At 44.2% G+C, this 15,096-nt stretch overlaps 1 protein-coding gene across 1 annotated transcript in view; it reads left to right on the top strand.

The window, feature by feature from the left end:
* The window catches only part of LOC142487982 (uncharacterized), a 17,876-nt gene extending 4,577 nt beyond the window's left edge, over positions 1 to 13,299 (top strand). The window contains exons 2-4 of the mRNA XM_075588232.1: positions 6,289 to 6,415; positions 10,565 to 10,678; positions 11,488 to 13,299. Of these exons, the coding sequence (XP_075444347.1) occupies positions 6,289 to 6,415; positions 10,565 to 10,678; positions 11,488 to 12,230 (984 nt within the window). The 3' untranslated portion in view covers positions 12,231 to 13,299. The remainder of the gene's footprint in view (positions 1 to 6,288; positions 6,416 to 10,564; positions 10,679 to 11,487) is intronic.
* The last annotated feature ends 1,797 nt before the right edge of the window (positions 13,300 to 15,096 follow it).

Genomic DNA, 15,096 nt, shown 5'->3' with positions numbered 1-15,096 from the left:
ACACCTGTAATTACTACACATACACCTGCAATGACTACACATACACCTGTAATTACTACACATACTCCTGTAATTACTAACACATACACATGTAATTACTACACATACACCTGTAATTACTACACATACACCTGTAATTACTACACATACACCTGTAATTACTACACATACACCTGTAATTACTACACATACACCTGTAATTACTACACATACACCTGTAATTACTACACATACACCTGTAATACTACACACCTGTAATTACTACACACCTGTAATTACTACACACCTGATACACACACCTGTAATTACTACACATACACCTGTAATTACTAACACATACACATGTAATTACTACACATACACCTGTAATTACTACACATACACCTGTAATTACTACACATACACCTATAATTACTAAGACATACACCTGTAATTACTACACATACACCTGTAATTACTACACATACACCTGTAATTACTAACACATACACCTGTAATTACTACACATACACCTGTAATTACTACACATACACCTGTAATTACTACACATACACCTGTAATTACTAACACATACACCTGTAATTACTACACATACACCTGTAATTACTACACATACACCTGTAATTACTACACATACACCTGTAATTACTACACCCTGTAATTACTACACACTGTAATTACTACACACCTGTAATTACTACACACCTGTAATTACTACACATACACCTGTAATTACTAACACATACACATGTAATTACTACACATACACCTGTAATTACTACACATACACCTGTAATTACTACACATACACCTATAATTACTAAGACATACACCTGTAATTACTACACATACACCTGTAATTACTAACACATACACCTGTAATTACTAACACATACACCTGTAATTACTACACATACATCTGTAATTACTACACATACACCTGTAATTACTACACATACACCTGTAATTACTACACATACACCTGTAATTACTAACACATACACCTGTAATTACTACACATCTGTAATTACTACACATACACCTGTAATTACTAACACATACACCTGTAATTACTAACACATACACCTGTAATTACTAACACATACACCTGTAATTACTACACATACATCTGTAATTACTACACATACACCTGTAATTACTACACATACACCTGTAATTACTACACATACACCTGTAATTACTAACACATACACCTGTAATTACTACACATCTGTAATTACTACACATACACCTGTAATTACTAACACATACACCTTTGTAATTACTAACACATACACCTGTAATTACTAACACATACACCTGTAATTACTACACACCTGTAATTACTACACTACACCTGTAATTACTAACACATACACCTGTAATTACTAACACTACATCCCACTGACTCACTGTTATTTTACTAGTTAACTCTGCCAATAACACACCTTTTATTCCTGTCTCTCTCCTTCTCTCTCTTTCTCTCTCTCCCTCTCTCCGTGTCTCTCGCTCCTCACTCATCCCTCTCTCTCCTGTCACTCTCTCCTGTCACTCATCCCTCTCTCTCCTGTCACTCTCTCCCTCTCTCCCTCTCTCTCCTGTAACTCTCTCCTCACTCATCTCTCTCTCTCCTGTCACTCTCCCTCAGCTCATCTCTCTCTCTCCTGTCAAATCAAATCAAATCAGCTTTATTGGCATGACGAAAGAACATTTCAGTATTGCCAAAGCGTGAATAATAGGGGGTGGGGGACAATAATTACACGAATACTAGGGATAGGGTATAATGATTGCAGGGTATATGGGTAACAGTTTCACACAGGGGTGTGGGGGTTAATGTAGTCTCTCAGCTTGTGGCAGGTGCTGATAAAGTGTGCAGCCAGTTCTGCTGTGGTTTCATCTTCTCCCAGGAGGATCGCTATTTTTTGGTTCTCTTCTGTATTATTAAAGTTCTGGATAACAGCAGTGACTGTCACTCTCTCCCTCAGCGCCTCTCTCTCTCCTGTCACTCTTTCTCTCCTGTCACTCTTTCTCCCTCACTCATGTCTCTGTCTCTCTCTCTCCTGTCACTCTCCCTCAGCTCATGTTTGTCTCTCTGTCTCTCCTGTCACTCTCTCCTGTCTCTCTCTCCTGTGTCTCTCTCTCCTGTCACTCTCCCTCAGCTCATGTTTGTCTCTCTGTCTCTCCTGTCAGTCTCTCCTGTCACTCTCTCCTGTCACTCTCTCCCTCAGCTCATCTCTCCCCCTCAGCTCATCTCTCCCCCTCAGCTCATCTCTCCCCCTCAGCTCATCTCTCCCTCAGCTCATCTCTCTCCCTCAGCTCATCTCTCTCCCTCAGCTCATCGCTCTCTTTCCTGTCACTCTCTCCCTCAGCTCATCTCTCTCCTGTCACTCTCTCCCTCAGCTCATCTCTCTCCCTCAGCTCATCGCTCTCTTTCCTGTCACTCTCTCCCTCAGCTCATCGCTCTCTTTCCTGTCACTCTCTCCCTCAGCTCATCGCTCTCTTTCCTGTCACTCTCTCCCTCAGCTCATCGCTCTCTTTCCTGTCACTCTCTCCCTCAGCTCATCTCTCTCCTGTCACTCTCCCTCAGCTCATCTCTCTCCTGTCACTCTCTCCCTCAGCTCATCTCTCTCCTGTCACTCTCTCCCTCAGCTCATCTCTCTCTTTCCTGTCACTCTCTCCCTCAGCTCATCTCTCTCTTTCCTGTCACTCTCTCCCTCAGCTCATCTCTCTCTTTCCTGTCACTCTCTCCCTCAGCTCATCTCTCTCCTGTCACTCTCTCCCTCAGCTCATCTCTCTCTTTCCTGTCACTCTCTCCCTCAGCTCATCTCTCTCTTTCCTGTCACTCTCTCCCTCAGCTCATCTCTCTTTTTCCTGTCACTCTCTCCCTCAGCTCATCTCTCTCCCTCAGCTCCTCTCTCCTGTCTCTCTCCCACAGCTAATCTCTCTCTCTCGCTCTCTCTCATGTCACTCTCTCTCTCTCATGTCACTCTCTCTCTCTCATGTCACTCTCTCTCTCTCATGTCACTCTCTCTCTCTCATGTCACTCTCTCTCTCTCATGTCACTCTCTCTCTCTCATGTCACTCTCTCTCTCTCATGTCACTCTCTCTCTCATGTCACTCTCTCTCTCTCTCTCATGTCACTCTCTCAGGTCACTCTCTCAGGTCACTCTCTCTCTCTCAAGTCACTCTCTCTCTCTCAAGTCACTCTCTCTCTCTCTCAAGTCACTCTCTCTCTCTCAAGTCACTCTCTCTCTCTCAAGTCACTCTCTCTCTCTCATGTCACTCTCTCTCTCTCATGTCACTCTCTGTCTCATGTCACTCTCTCTCTCATGTCACTCTCTCTCTCTCATCTCGCTCTCTCTCATCTCACTCTCTCCTGTCTCACTCTCTCTCCTGTCTCACTCTCCCTCAGCTCACCTCTCTCCTGCCTCTCTCTCCCTCAGCTCACCTCTCTCCTGTCTCTCTCTCCCTCAGCTCACCTCTCTCCCCTGTCTTTCTCCCCTGTCTCTCTCTCTCTCTCTCTCTCTCTCTCTCCCCTGTCTCTCTCTCTCTCTCCCCTGTCTCTCTCTTTCTCTCTCCCCTGTCTCTCTCCCCTGTCTCTCTCTCTCTCTCTCCCCTGTCTCTCCCCTGTCTCTCTCTCTCTCCCCTGTCTCTCTCCCCTCAGTCACTAAGTACCCCCTCCCGTCACAGAGCTCTGCTGCCATAGCAACCCCACTCTGCTCCAGATTTTCCCGCCATTCTTGTATTTGCTGGGGTGGTGGGAGGGGGTGAGTCCCAATCCCCATTACATTTGGGGCACCTACCTCACCGTGGTAATCTACAGAAGGGGACACACTGTGTTAAACCCACTAGCTCTTGGCCCAAATTGGATTTGGTCATCAGATGTTTCCACAGAGCGGGATACTTTACATAAAACCCATTTGTTTTTAGCCCCAAAAAGGATTTGGTTATTAACGGGTGCCAATTTCTCGTCATTTCAATATGTTGTGTTTCAAGTGTTAAGTAATTTCGGGCCAGCTATTTTACTGTGGTTTGGTGGTTCATAGAAAGTGTCCCAGGCTAAGCAAGTCATTTAACCTATTTTAAGGTAACAGTATGCAATAAAAAAAGGGTGTGTTTTCAATGAAAAATCAAAACACAATTTCAGGGCCAAAACGCAAAGAAGTGTGACTTAGAACCCGCGTGCTCGGCACACCCCCCCTGTTTTAGCTATTTGCGCTTCTATATTTATTCCTGGTGCCATGCATGCCGGGGCCTATTGCATGCCCGCCAAGCACCGGAGGCCTCTGCGCATGTGTGCGGAGCGCCCTCTGCGCATGTGCGCCATGCGCGGGAGACCTCTGCGGAATCCAGCGCTGCCTTCCTCCTCTCCTCTTCATGCTGGCAACATTAACGTCGCTGATGGCTTCTTCTGCCAGCAGTGACGTAATTTCCGCCAGCATGAAGTCCATTTACTGCCAGGGAAGTTTTCTCGTGTGGTAGGTGCGCTCAAAGAAGTTTCACTTCAAAAATCCACTCTGCTTCTCGTCTTAGGCTGAGTGCATGGTGACTCCAGCCGTGCGGAGGCGTGCTGAGGCTGAGGGAAAGCGGGTGCTTTCCCTGGCCTTAGTCGGGGGGCGTGTCGGGGGACGGGCCAGTGACGTCACGGAGCTGGTTCGCCCTCATTGGGCGTACCGCTCACGTGACCGGCCCTGTGCTCCCGTGAACGCTCAAACTAGAAATTTGTTAAGACCTACGCCTGCGGACGCGTGCGCGAGCCCCAAAAGCCGCTCTCATTGCGGCTGCAGGGGCTCACTGACAAGCGTCAGCGCACCTCAGCACGGGGAGCTGACCCTGGACTCAGCCTTAGAATGATAGTACTTTTGTCTGGTCTACCCCAGGATTTAGTCACCTGCTCTATTACCAAAAGCCGTTACACAGATATTGGGTGTGTATGTTCTGAAGATCTCATAATTGGTCAATAGATCGGAAAGGGACAATTAGCCAATCAGCCACCACGGGACAGTAGGCCATGTCCCTTTCAGCCCTGATGTAGGTGTTGCGTCTAGGACAATTAGCGTTTGAGTTTTTAGGGTAAGGGGATAAATTATCTGTGGAAGCAAACAGTTGCGGCTAATTGTCCTAGACATTACTGGATGTTTTATATGATGACTGAAATAAAAGGATCAGGATTCTTCAGTTATCTAGAACTTTCATTAAACATCCTTTGCTGTGGAACCAATAGACTATCGGGACAGATAGTGGTTGCCAATGAATGGAGGTAGTGGAAGACTCCCAATAATATCTTATAGTCTTCCAGAAAAAGATTGGTATAAGATTGAGCTCTGTTTCAGCCCTTTGCCGTACCCTTTATCTGTAATTCGTATTCGGTTTCAAATCGAAAGCAATTTTTACGAAGCAGTAGTAAAAGACAATCAACTGCTGAATAGCCCTGATTGTCTCGAATAAGAGTAGATTGAATGTCCTTTATTCCTTCTTGATATTTGTATATAAACTTCACACTTCTACTAACCAGCATGAAATTCTTATCCTTTTAAATACAAAAGACGCTTGGTAAAAAATAAAGCTAAAGTCTTCAAAATACAAAAACATATTAGAAACTCATTCTTGTACCGAATAAGCTGCAATAAAGGTTGATTAGTAAAAGCAGATGAGGGGGGGAAAAGTGGTCTACCAGGGTGGTTCACCAAATCCTTGTGTATTTTGGGCTAGGGAACAACTTTTTATATCGGGGGTTTGTAATAACTGAAAAGAAATAGGTATCTTCATCAATCCATCTATTTTGTGGTGCCATCTGCAAAATGTCCCCGATTTCTGCGGTATAACTAATGGTGGGGTCAAAAGCCAATTTCTTATTATTTGACCTATCGCTGTTGCCTCATTAGCTCCATTCCTGTATTGATCGTAATTGTGCAATACAATTTTCTAGCAGGACACGATTCACTCCTGCTTCACATGCGCCTGACGTCACGGCGCCCGAGCGAGAGCTCACTCACTCCCAGTCTGGCCGTGGCCTAATGCTAAGCAAACGTGTAACACAACGCGTGCTGCTTTCTGTGAGGCTCACAACTTTCAAAGCTACGGTCACAGTGGAAATCTGTATTAATGAAAGGAAAGTTAATCACAAAAATATGTAGAAAAAAGAAAGTGTGTGTGTTCCACGTGGTATAACCATTTCCATTGGGAAGGCCGATGGTCTGGGCCACATGGTCCTTATCTGTAGACCGTTATCATGCTTTTAGCACTAGTCCTCCTGTTCCCCATTCATCCCCCTCTTTCCGCTCCCAGGTCTCTCCGACGTTTGATGACGTAGCTGTCTATTTCTCGCAGAGTGAGTGGAAGAATCTCAGCGTCTCTCAGAAGGAGCTGTACAAGAGCGTCATGAAGGATAACTATGAGTGTATGGTTTCGTTAGGTAAAGGCCCCTCTTCTATCCTTTCATTGCGCTCTCAGAAATGGCCGCGTGTTTCTAACTGTGTGATGTGATCTGCTCAGTGTTCTTCCTTCAGCTCCAGAAGATGGGACTATGTTAACCCCTTTGCTGCCAGAAAGGTCAGCAATGGGCAATTATAAATAGGCACGGAGATGGTGACCTTGTCCATCCCCATCTGCACAGCATACTGACCGGTTCTTGGCATTGCTGCTTCCAATGGCCACATTAATATGTAATACTGTATGCTAGTGTAATCTTGGCTTATTGTGGATGTGCTATAACAATAAACATTTCCATGGCATGATGTGGGGATTTCTGTCTCTGCTCTTCTGTGCTCTGTTGTCTTCCAAAAGATCAGGCGAGCGTAGGATGGCACCATAAAAAAAGGGGGGAAGGCTGAAAATAGCGCAATTATGTAACAACATGTTAACTGTAGAAACTTGCAGCATCTTGTAGAGGGACTACTCGCATTTCAAAAGATATAATCAGGCAAATCACAAATATGGAATTCATCTTTGTCGATCCATATTACAAAAAAGAAATTAATAAAACCCTATAACTCAGCGCTACAACCAATAGTGATGAAATATAAGTGATTGTGATAACGTTTGAATGACTAAAACCAAACTCTGTGAGCGATTGGTGAAGCTGCCTAGGGACTCCGTCCCAGCAAATTATCTCACAAATTTGCAATACGAATACATGGATAGAAAATAGTGACATTCCCGGCGCGAAAACATAATATTACCCCAGTCCATAAAAAATGTCCATGGGGCTCTACATTTCTCCTGGTGATGGATGCAAATGGGTCACAAAACCACTACTGCCGGCTGGCACCTTGCTGGTATTCCTGTAGGCAAATACAAAAAAGAAAACGCACAATTGCGCAGTAACCAGCACTAGATGGCAGGCCGCCCTTTACACCAAAAGGAATCCTACTTACAAGAGAAATTCTTGTTGAATTCAGTGGGGAGAATCTGTTAGCTGCCTCTTCTCCTTGACTTCACGAACCCCACGTGTAGTCTCTACCTCGTTTGTTTCTCCAATCGGTAGCCCCCCTGGTGCAGGCTTCTCATGTCCCCCGTGGGTTCCCAAAGAGAGCGTAACAAGGGAAAGGATGGTGCAGATTGCTAACAATATTTAATAAAAACAAGACAAAGCCAAGAGCTTACTCACATAAGACTGGCTGCAATAAAAACACTTTCAAAGTGCCGTCCGCTACTTTTAAGGTAGTGCTGGGTGTCCCGCAATGTGCCTCGAGCACTCTCACTGCCCGAATTCCAAAACCGGCGCTCGTCACTGACGTCACACGGAGGCGCCTCGGACACCCTCACACAACACCTTGCCGATGGCACTGTAGCGCCTCCTCCCCAGACGCGTTTCGTGACGCAAAGACCGTCACTTCCTCAGTGGTGTGGAGGAGGAGGAGCAACAGTGCCATCGGCAAGGTGTTGTGTGAGGGTGTCCGAGGCGCCTCCGTGTGACGTCAGTGACGAGCGCCGGTTTTGGAATTCGGGCAGTGAGAGTGCTCGAGGCACATTGCGGGACACCCAGCACTACCTTAAAAGTAGCGGACGGCACTTTGAAAGTGTTTTTATTGTAGCCAGTCTTATGTGAGTAAGCTCTTGGCTTTGTCTTGTTTTTATTAAATATTGTTAGCAATCTGCACCATCCTTTCCCTTGTTACTCGCTCTTTGGGAACCCACGGGGGACATGAGAAGCCTGCACCAGGGGGGCTACCGATTGGAGAAACAAACGAGGTAGAGACTACACGTGGGGTTCGTGAAGTCAAGGAGAAGAGGCAGATAACAGATTCTCCCCACTGAATTCAACAAGAATTTCTCTTGTAAGTAGGATTCCTTTTGGTGTAAAGGGCGGCCTGCCATCTAGTGCTTGTTACTGCGCAATTGTGCGTTTTCTTTTTTGTATTTGCCTACAGGAATACCAGCAAGGTGCCAGCCGGCAGTAGTGGTTTTGTGACCCATTTGCATCCATCACCAGGAGAACTGTAGAGCCCCATGGACATTTTTTATGGACTGGGGTAATATTATGTTTTCGCGCCGGGAATCTCACTATTTTCTATCCATCTTTGTCGATCCAGGTGGATAGGGAGGATCTCAGAGGAGATGGAAGGAGACATTGTTATTGCACATGTCATTTATTGTTCTGATTTTTCATTTTATTTTTTGGCACGTCACAATTCACAGTTAAGACTGATTAGATTATTATTCACGATTAGTTGTATTTGCACTATTTCACTGACAAATGTTTTTCCAGGAAGTAATACAGTGAGAGTTACCTCTCGTTTTCAAGTGTGTTCTGGGCATAGAGTTAAGATGACAAATAATACATGGTTACAATACGTAGTTACATAAGTGAATAGGGTATACATTATATACAAGACATTGCATGCACAGTAAGAGATAATATATATTATAGGCGTATGTAACAGTTACAGACCAGATTCAAATGTGAGACAGCTTTAGTTTTCAAAGAACTTAGACTGGTGGTGGCTGTGAGAGTCTCCGGTAGATTCCAGTTTTGGGGTGCACGGTAAGAGGAGGAGGAGCGTCCGGATATTTTACTGAACCTTGGGACCATGAACAGTCTTTTGGAGTCAGATCTCAGATGATAAGTGCTGCATGTGGTAGGGGTGAGGAGCTTGTTCAGATAGACGGGTAGCTTGCCCAGAAAGTATTTGAAGGCAAAAAAGGAAAGATTAACTTTGCGCCTAGACTCAAGTGGTGACCAATCTAGTTCTTTGAGCATTTCGCAGTAGTGTGTGTTGTAGTTGCATTGAAGAACAAAACGGCATATTGAATTGTAGAGTGTATCAAGTTTTCTAAGGTGGGTTTGGGGTGCTGAGACGTATACCATGTCCCCATAGTTGATAATTGGCATTAGCATCTGCTCTGCTATACGCTTTCTGACCAGCAGACTTACAGAGGATTGCTCCTGTAAAGTACACCTAGTTTGGCATAGGTTTTGGATGTCAGGGTATCAATGTGCATCCCAAATGTTAAATGGGAGTCAAATTATATGCCCAAGTAATTAAAACTAGTAACAGGAGTTAGGGTGGTGTTAGCATTGGTTCTGATCTGTAGCTCAGTCATTGGAAGCTTTGGAAATTTAGTATTGGTCCCAAATACCATTGTAACAGTCTTGTCAGTGTTTAAAAACAGTTTGTTTTGGGAAATCCAAATTTCAAGTCTCAAAAAGTCAGATTGAAGTATGTGTTCAAGGTCGGAGAGGCTATGGCTGTGTGCATATAGGATTGTGTCATCTGCATACATGTGTATTGAGGCTCCCTTACAAGCTGTGGGAAGATCATTGATGAACACTGAGAAGAGTAGGGACCCCAGAACAGAACCTTGCAGGACACCACAGGTGATATCCAGGGGGTTGGAGTTAGAGCCTGAGATAAACACATGTTGGGATCTACCTGATAGGTAGGAAAGAAACAAGTTTAAAGCATGTTTCCCTATTCCAGAGCACTAGAGTTTGTTAAGCAGGATAACATGATCAACAGTATCAAAGGCCTTTGCAAAATCTAGGAATATTGCACCAGTGAGTTGTTCCATTCCACACTGGATTTAATTTCAAACTTTTAGCAGGGTAGTTACGGTGGAGTGTTTGGGGCAAAAAGCCAGATTGGAATTGGCTAGGGAAATTTGTCTTGGTATAGTAATCACTTAATTGGGAGTGAACACATTTTTCCATGACTTTGGATAGTATTGGGAGAAGAGAGATTGGTCTGTAGTTTGAGACAGTGTTTTTGTCCCCACTTTTGAAGATTGGGACAACTCTGGCAGCTTTCCAGGTCTTAGGGATATGGCCTGCAGACAGGATAGAGTTGACTATGGAAGCAATTGGTTTGGCAATGGCTGGGGCACCAAGTCGTAGGAACCTAGATTGTAGTAAGTCAGGTCCACATTGGCTGCTTGGTTTTAATATGAGGAGCGCTTGTGTAATCTCCTCTTCGGATACTGGGACAAATTGAAAATTGTGAGAAATACTGGGAACGCCGGCCCATACACGTTTGTGTGTCTCTACTCCTTCTGTGTTCGGTCACTTTCCCCTCCTTCTCACCCCCCCATCTCAATGAGTCTGTGCGTCTCTCTCCCCTCACAGGTTATCTCACAATAAAGCCTGAAATCGTATCCAGGATTGAAAGCGGAGAAGAGCCCCTGTCTGGGAATGGCTGTTATCCTGATGAGAAAGAGAATGAAAGCTTCTCAAACGCAGGTGAGTAGTATTTCAGTGCTGCTTAACCCCTACGCTGCCAGAGGGTCCAAGATCACAATGCACTTGGGCAGGGAAGGGGTTAAAGGTACTGTCCCACTTACACAGTTCTATATTTTTTTTGTTTGCGAATCCTCCAAACGCGTGATTCCATGCAAACTGCTTTATAACTGAGCCCTGGTCACCGCAACACCAGAATCACTGCTGCATCGTTTCTCAGTTAGTTATGAGCCCACAAAAACTCTTAACGGCTGCTGGAGATTGTGTATCGATTTGTGATATTTGTTATAATGCTTTTTGGCCTCCATTTGTAGAAGTATTATTCACATTTTTATGAACCAACCGTTGAGAATAGTGCAGATGTTACATGGCCGAGTGCTCTCACCTTATTGCTAAGAGCAACTGTTTTTTTTTTTTTTTTTTGCCGTAATAGGGTAGTTATACATCAGGTTTCTCAGGTCCACATGTCCACCGTGAGAATCATACAGCCCGAGGCACATAAGGTACTGTAACTTGCTCAGCTGTCAAGAAGCCAAAGTAATCACAATCACATTTCTATACGTTGCAACCATCCAGTGTCATAATTGACATCACAAACACCAAATGGCTTTCTCCTGGCAATAAAATGTACATGCCTTTGTTTTATTCTAGATTTCATTATTCTTTTTAAAACAATTAAATTTTGAACCTGTATTTTGAAAAGGCAGTCCTATAAATTTATACTCGATATTTTGTGCATGCGGCGTGTTCATTCTCAGCGACCAAGGGAAAAGTGTTGAGTAACCAATGGGATTCTATCTTTAATTTGACAGGTGACAATCAGAATGTGGTAGAAGTGGAAGACGCGGTAAAGGATTACAAACCAGATGTAACTCCATTGGAGAATGAGGAAGGGATAGACTGCAAGACAAACTTCGTAGATCGTTCATCTCTCATTAACCACAAGAGGACGCACACGGGCGAGAGGCCACATAAGTGCGTGGACTGTCTGAAGAGCTTCAATCAGAAGGCAACACTGATTAAGCACCGCATGACACATACGGGCGAGAGGCCTTTCCACTGTTTTTTGTGCGTTAGAGCCTTCATCCAGAACTCTGATCTGGTGAAACACCTGCGAACTCACACAGGGGAGAAGCCATACCAGTGCTCCTTGTGCGAAAGACGGTTTGCACAAAGCTCTTCGTTAATCAATCACAAGAGGACGCACAGCACTGAGAGGCCATACAGATGCTCCGAGTGCAGTAAAAGCTTCTCTGATAAATATACACTCATTAGACATATAAGAACATACGCAAAATATAGAAACTACAAGTCTCCTGCCCCAGAAGAAGCTGTGGGTAGTAGCTTGGACCCCCCCAGCTCACAAATGGAGATGATCAGAGATGAAGACACTCCTTATAATTCTGAATGCGGCAAAAGCTTCAATCAGATTGCCAATTTAGTGAAGCATTCGAGGTCCCCCACAGGAGAGAGGCCTTATCAGTGTTTGTCGTGCGGGAAAAACTTCATTCAGAAATCTGACCTGGTTAAACACTTGAGGGCACGTAAGGTGTAGTGATCTTTCCAGTGCTTCCGCCTTGAGAAGTTTCACAGAATTTGGCCATGCGTAGTGTTCCGAATCCTCCTGTGCTGTGGAGCAGAGTAGGACTACTGCAAGACATTCATGGCATATGAGAGCAGGGAGTAAGAGGCCCTGGAGAACTTGTAGTACTAGTTAGCTATAGCAGCATGAGACGGAGCTGAACTGCTGGTTGCCCAGTAGTGACAGTATCTTCCCTTATGACAGGTAAGGCTTTGCGAGTGATAGTTAGGCAGTGGGGAACAGACCCCCATAGAGGCAAGAAATGTTGACATGGTGCAAAGAAGACTGCATGAATATAGTGAAGTATAGGTTAAAGCTGCAATCTTCCTACTGATTTATCCCCAATTTGTTATAGGATGGAAATCTTAGATACTTACTAGTGAAGCTATTGGGGTTCACATCTCCTTCCAGAAGAAACAAAATGGCTGCCAAATCACTGGCCAATAGGAAGCCTCAACATCATCGGTTGCAGCTTCCTATTGGACAGCCATATAAAGATTAGGAAGTAATACCAGTAACTACTCATAAGTAACTTGGGAACCGATGAGCCCCCCAAGTTGAACAAAACACGGTTCTGCTCAAGAAGACTCCCCGATTTCCATGCTGTAAAAAAACAAAAGAGGGGGAAGTTAGGAAAAATTGCTCTTTTTAGAATAAAGACAAAATAATTGTTTAATAGTGTGTGAGTACAAGATAAAGTAAGGGAGTAAAAGTGAATAACGGAGTGAGAAAATAGTGTATGAAGAAAGCAGAAAGGAGGGAAGAGATGGACACACCTCTCCATATAGATAACTATACAAATAGATAAGTAGATATAACTATATAGATGTATACAATGTGTATGTGAGTAAATATAGATAACTAACTGACACATACAGTAAGTAGACAGATGGACATGTAAGTAGTTGGATAGATATATACATTATAGGTATGTAGTTAGGTAGGCACATAGTATTCAATAGGCGTGTATATATATATATATATATAATCAAAAAATAAATAGATGATACCGTTCTGTGGCTAACAAAATGCTTTTATTTGTGCGAGCTTTCGAGATACACTGATCTCTTCTTCCGGCGATGTTACAATGAATGAAGCATTGTAACATCGCCGGAAGAAGAGATCAGTGTATCTCGAAAGCTCGCACAAATAAAAGCATTTCGTTAGCCACAGAACGGTATCATCTATTTATTTTTTGATTATTGAAGCTCGGCTAACACGGTACTGATACTGCTACATATATATATATATATATACACACACACACCGGTTAGGTCACACAGTTTGCGACAGATGCAATAACGTATTAAAGGCGCACAGATTAAGACCCACTACAAACTTTTAATAACAATAGCAACAGATTAATCTGACTTTACAGCTGCACGTGGTCAGTTGGGAGAGGAGAAGCTGCTCTACTACCACCGTTGGCAGCTGAGTGCCATGGGGAATTCATCAGCGGGGTCGGGTTGGTTGACGTAGTGAGGAGCCTCCACGATCGGACTTCGTAGGTCTGCAGCCGAAATCACTTAAGGTGATATGATGCCAACACCACACATCTGGTAACAGTCTTCCATCAGCCAAAGTAAACTTAGGCTACAGGGCTGGACTAATAGGACATTGCAACCTGCGTGGGATCATGGAACACCTCAATATAGAGCTATGTATAAATAAACTCCTGGCAAGGAGAAACCAATCACCAGATCCATCTAGAAAGAAAAAGTTAAACCTGGGACTAGCTGTGGTGGAGTATAGCACACTGTTATGTATAACTTTTATATCTAACTCAAGTTGTAATAGGAGAACATTAAAGTCTACTATTCTGTTTTATATTATTTTCAATAAAATGTAGCGATCAGTTTGCATTCAATGTCTGTCTTGGCTTCACTCGGTCCTGTCTACGGGTTTGATTCATAGGGGATCTCCCGCCCTTGGCTGCAAACAGACTGCGACGAGAAAGGTAATTCAAAGACCACCCTCTATCCTATCCTCCAACCTGTAACAGCTAGATATAATGAAATCTAAATACTGCACCCTGTTTTAAAATAAAACACCAATATGAAATATTGGTTTAATTAAAAGTTGCAGGAAAGTTTTAATGGCGCTTCTAGCCAGCCTGTCTTGTCAACCGCAGCCGATAATAAAATTTCACTGTCATTTTGTTGACCTACAAAATTGTGACGGTAGGGGTAGCCAGCCTCACATAATAAAGGGGAAGCCTGGCTGGCTGCCCCATACCGTGTTTAATGGCCACCTCTGTGAGGCTCATTTTGGCCAGTGTTTGAAATTTTTGCGTAAGCCCTTCCAGAAAAAAGCTAATCACTGTCTGATGTCTGGAAGGGGGGATACTATAATCGGGTACAGGGAACGTAGTAAATGTATATATCTGTAAAAGCACTTAATTCCCTGTAAAATGTATTCCCCCCCAGTATAGCAAGCCAGTAATGTTATTTACATGTAATCATTTCTCTGCAGGCAAAAACAGTCATTCACTTAACTGAGCTGCCTGCATAGAAATGCCGGACCGTGACAAAGGGCTGGGGGAGGCAGAATGCTGGGGCAAATGGTGAGCGGGGAAGGGCTCTCAGCGGGGTAGAGCCTTTGTTCCCTACAGACCTGGAGGCGCCTTCCCAGCAGGAGATTTAGGGCTGGTCAAAGGGAGCCGTTGCCGGGTCTGAGCCCAGTAGGCGCGATCCCCATAGGTATGTTTAAATTTACCGCTTTCCAGCTGCTCCATCATCCAGGGGTGGTCCTGAGCACCTAAGCCAGCCCCCTTCCCCATTGGTGCAGCCGGGCGAGCCCTTGTCCTGTGATTGGCTGCTGCCTCACGATCTGCGCTGCG

The sequence above is a fragment of the Ascaphus truei genome, chromosome 2 (genome assembly GCF_040206685.1).
Source record: "Ascaphus truei isolate aAscTru1 chromosome 2, aAscTru1.hap1, whole genome shotgun sequence".
Lineage (NCBI taxonomy): Eukaryota > Metazoa > Chordata > Amphibia > Anura > Ascaphidae > Ascaphus > Ascaphus truei.
This window is presented reverse-complemented; position numbering and strand designations above follow the sequence as displayed.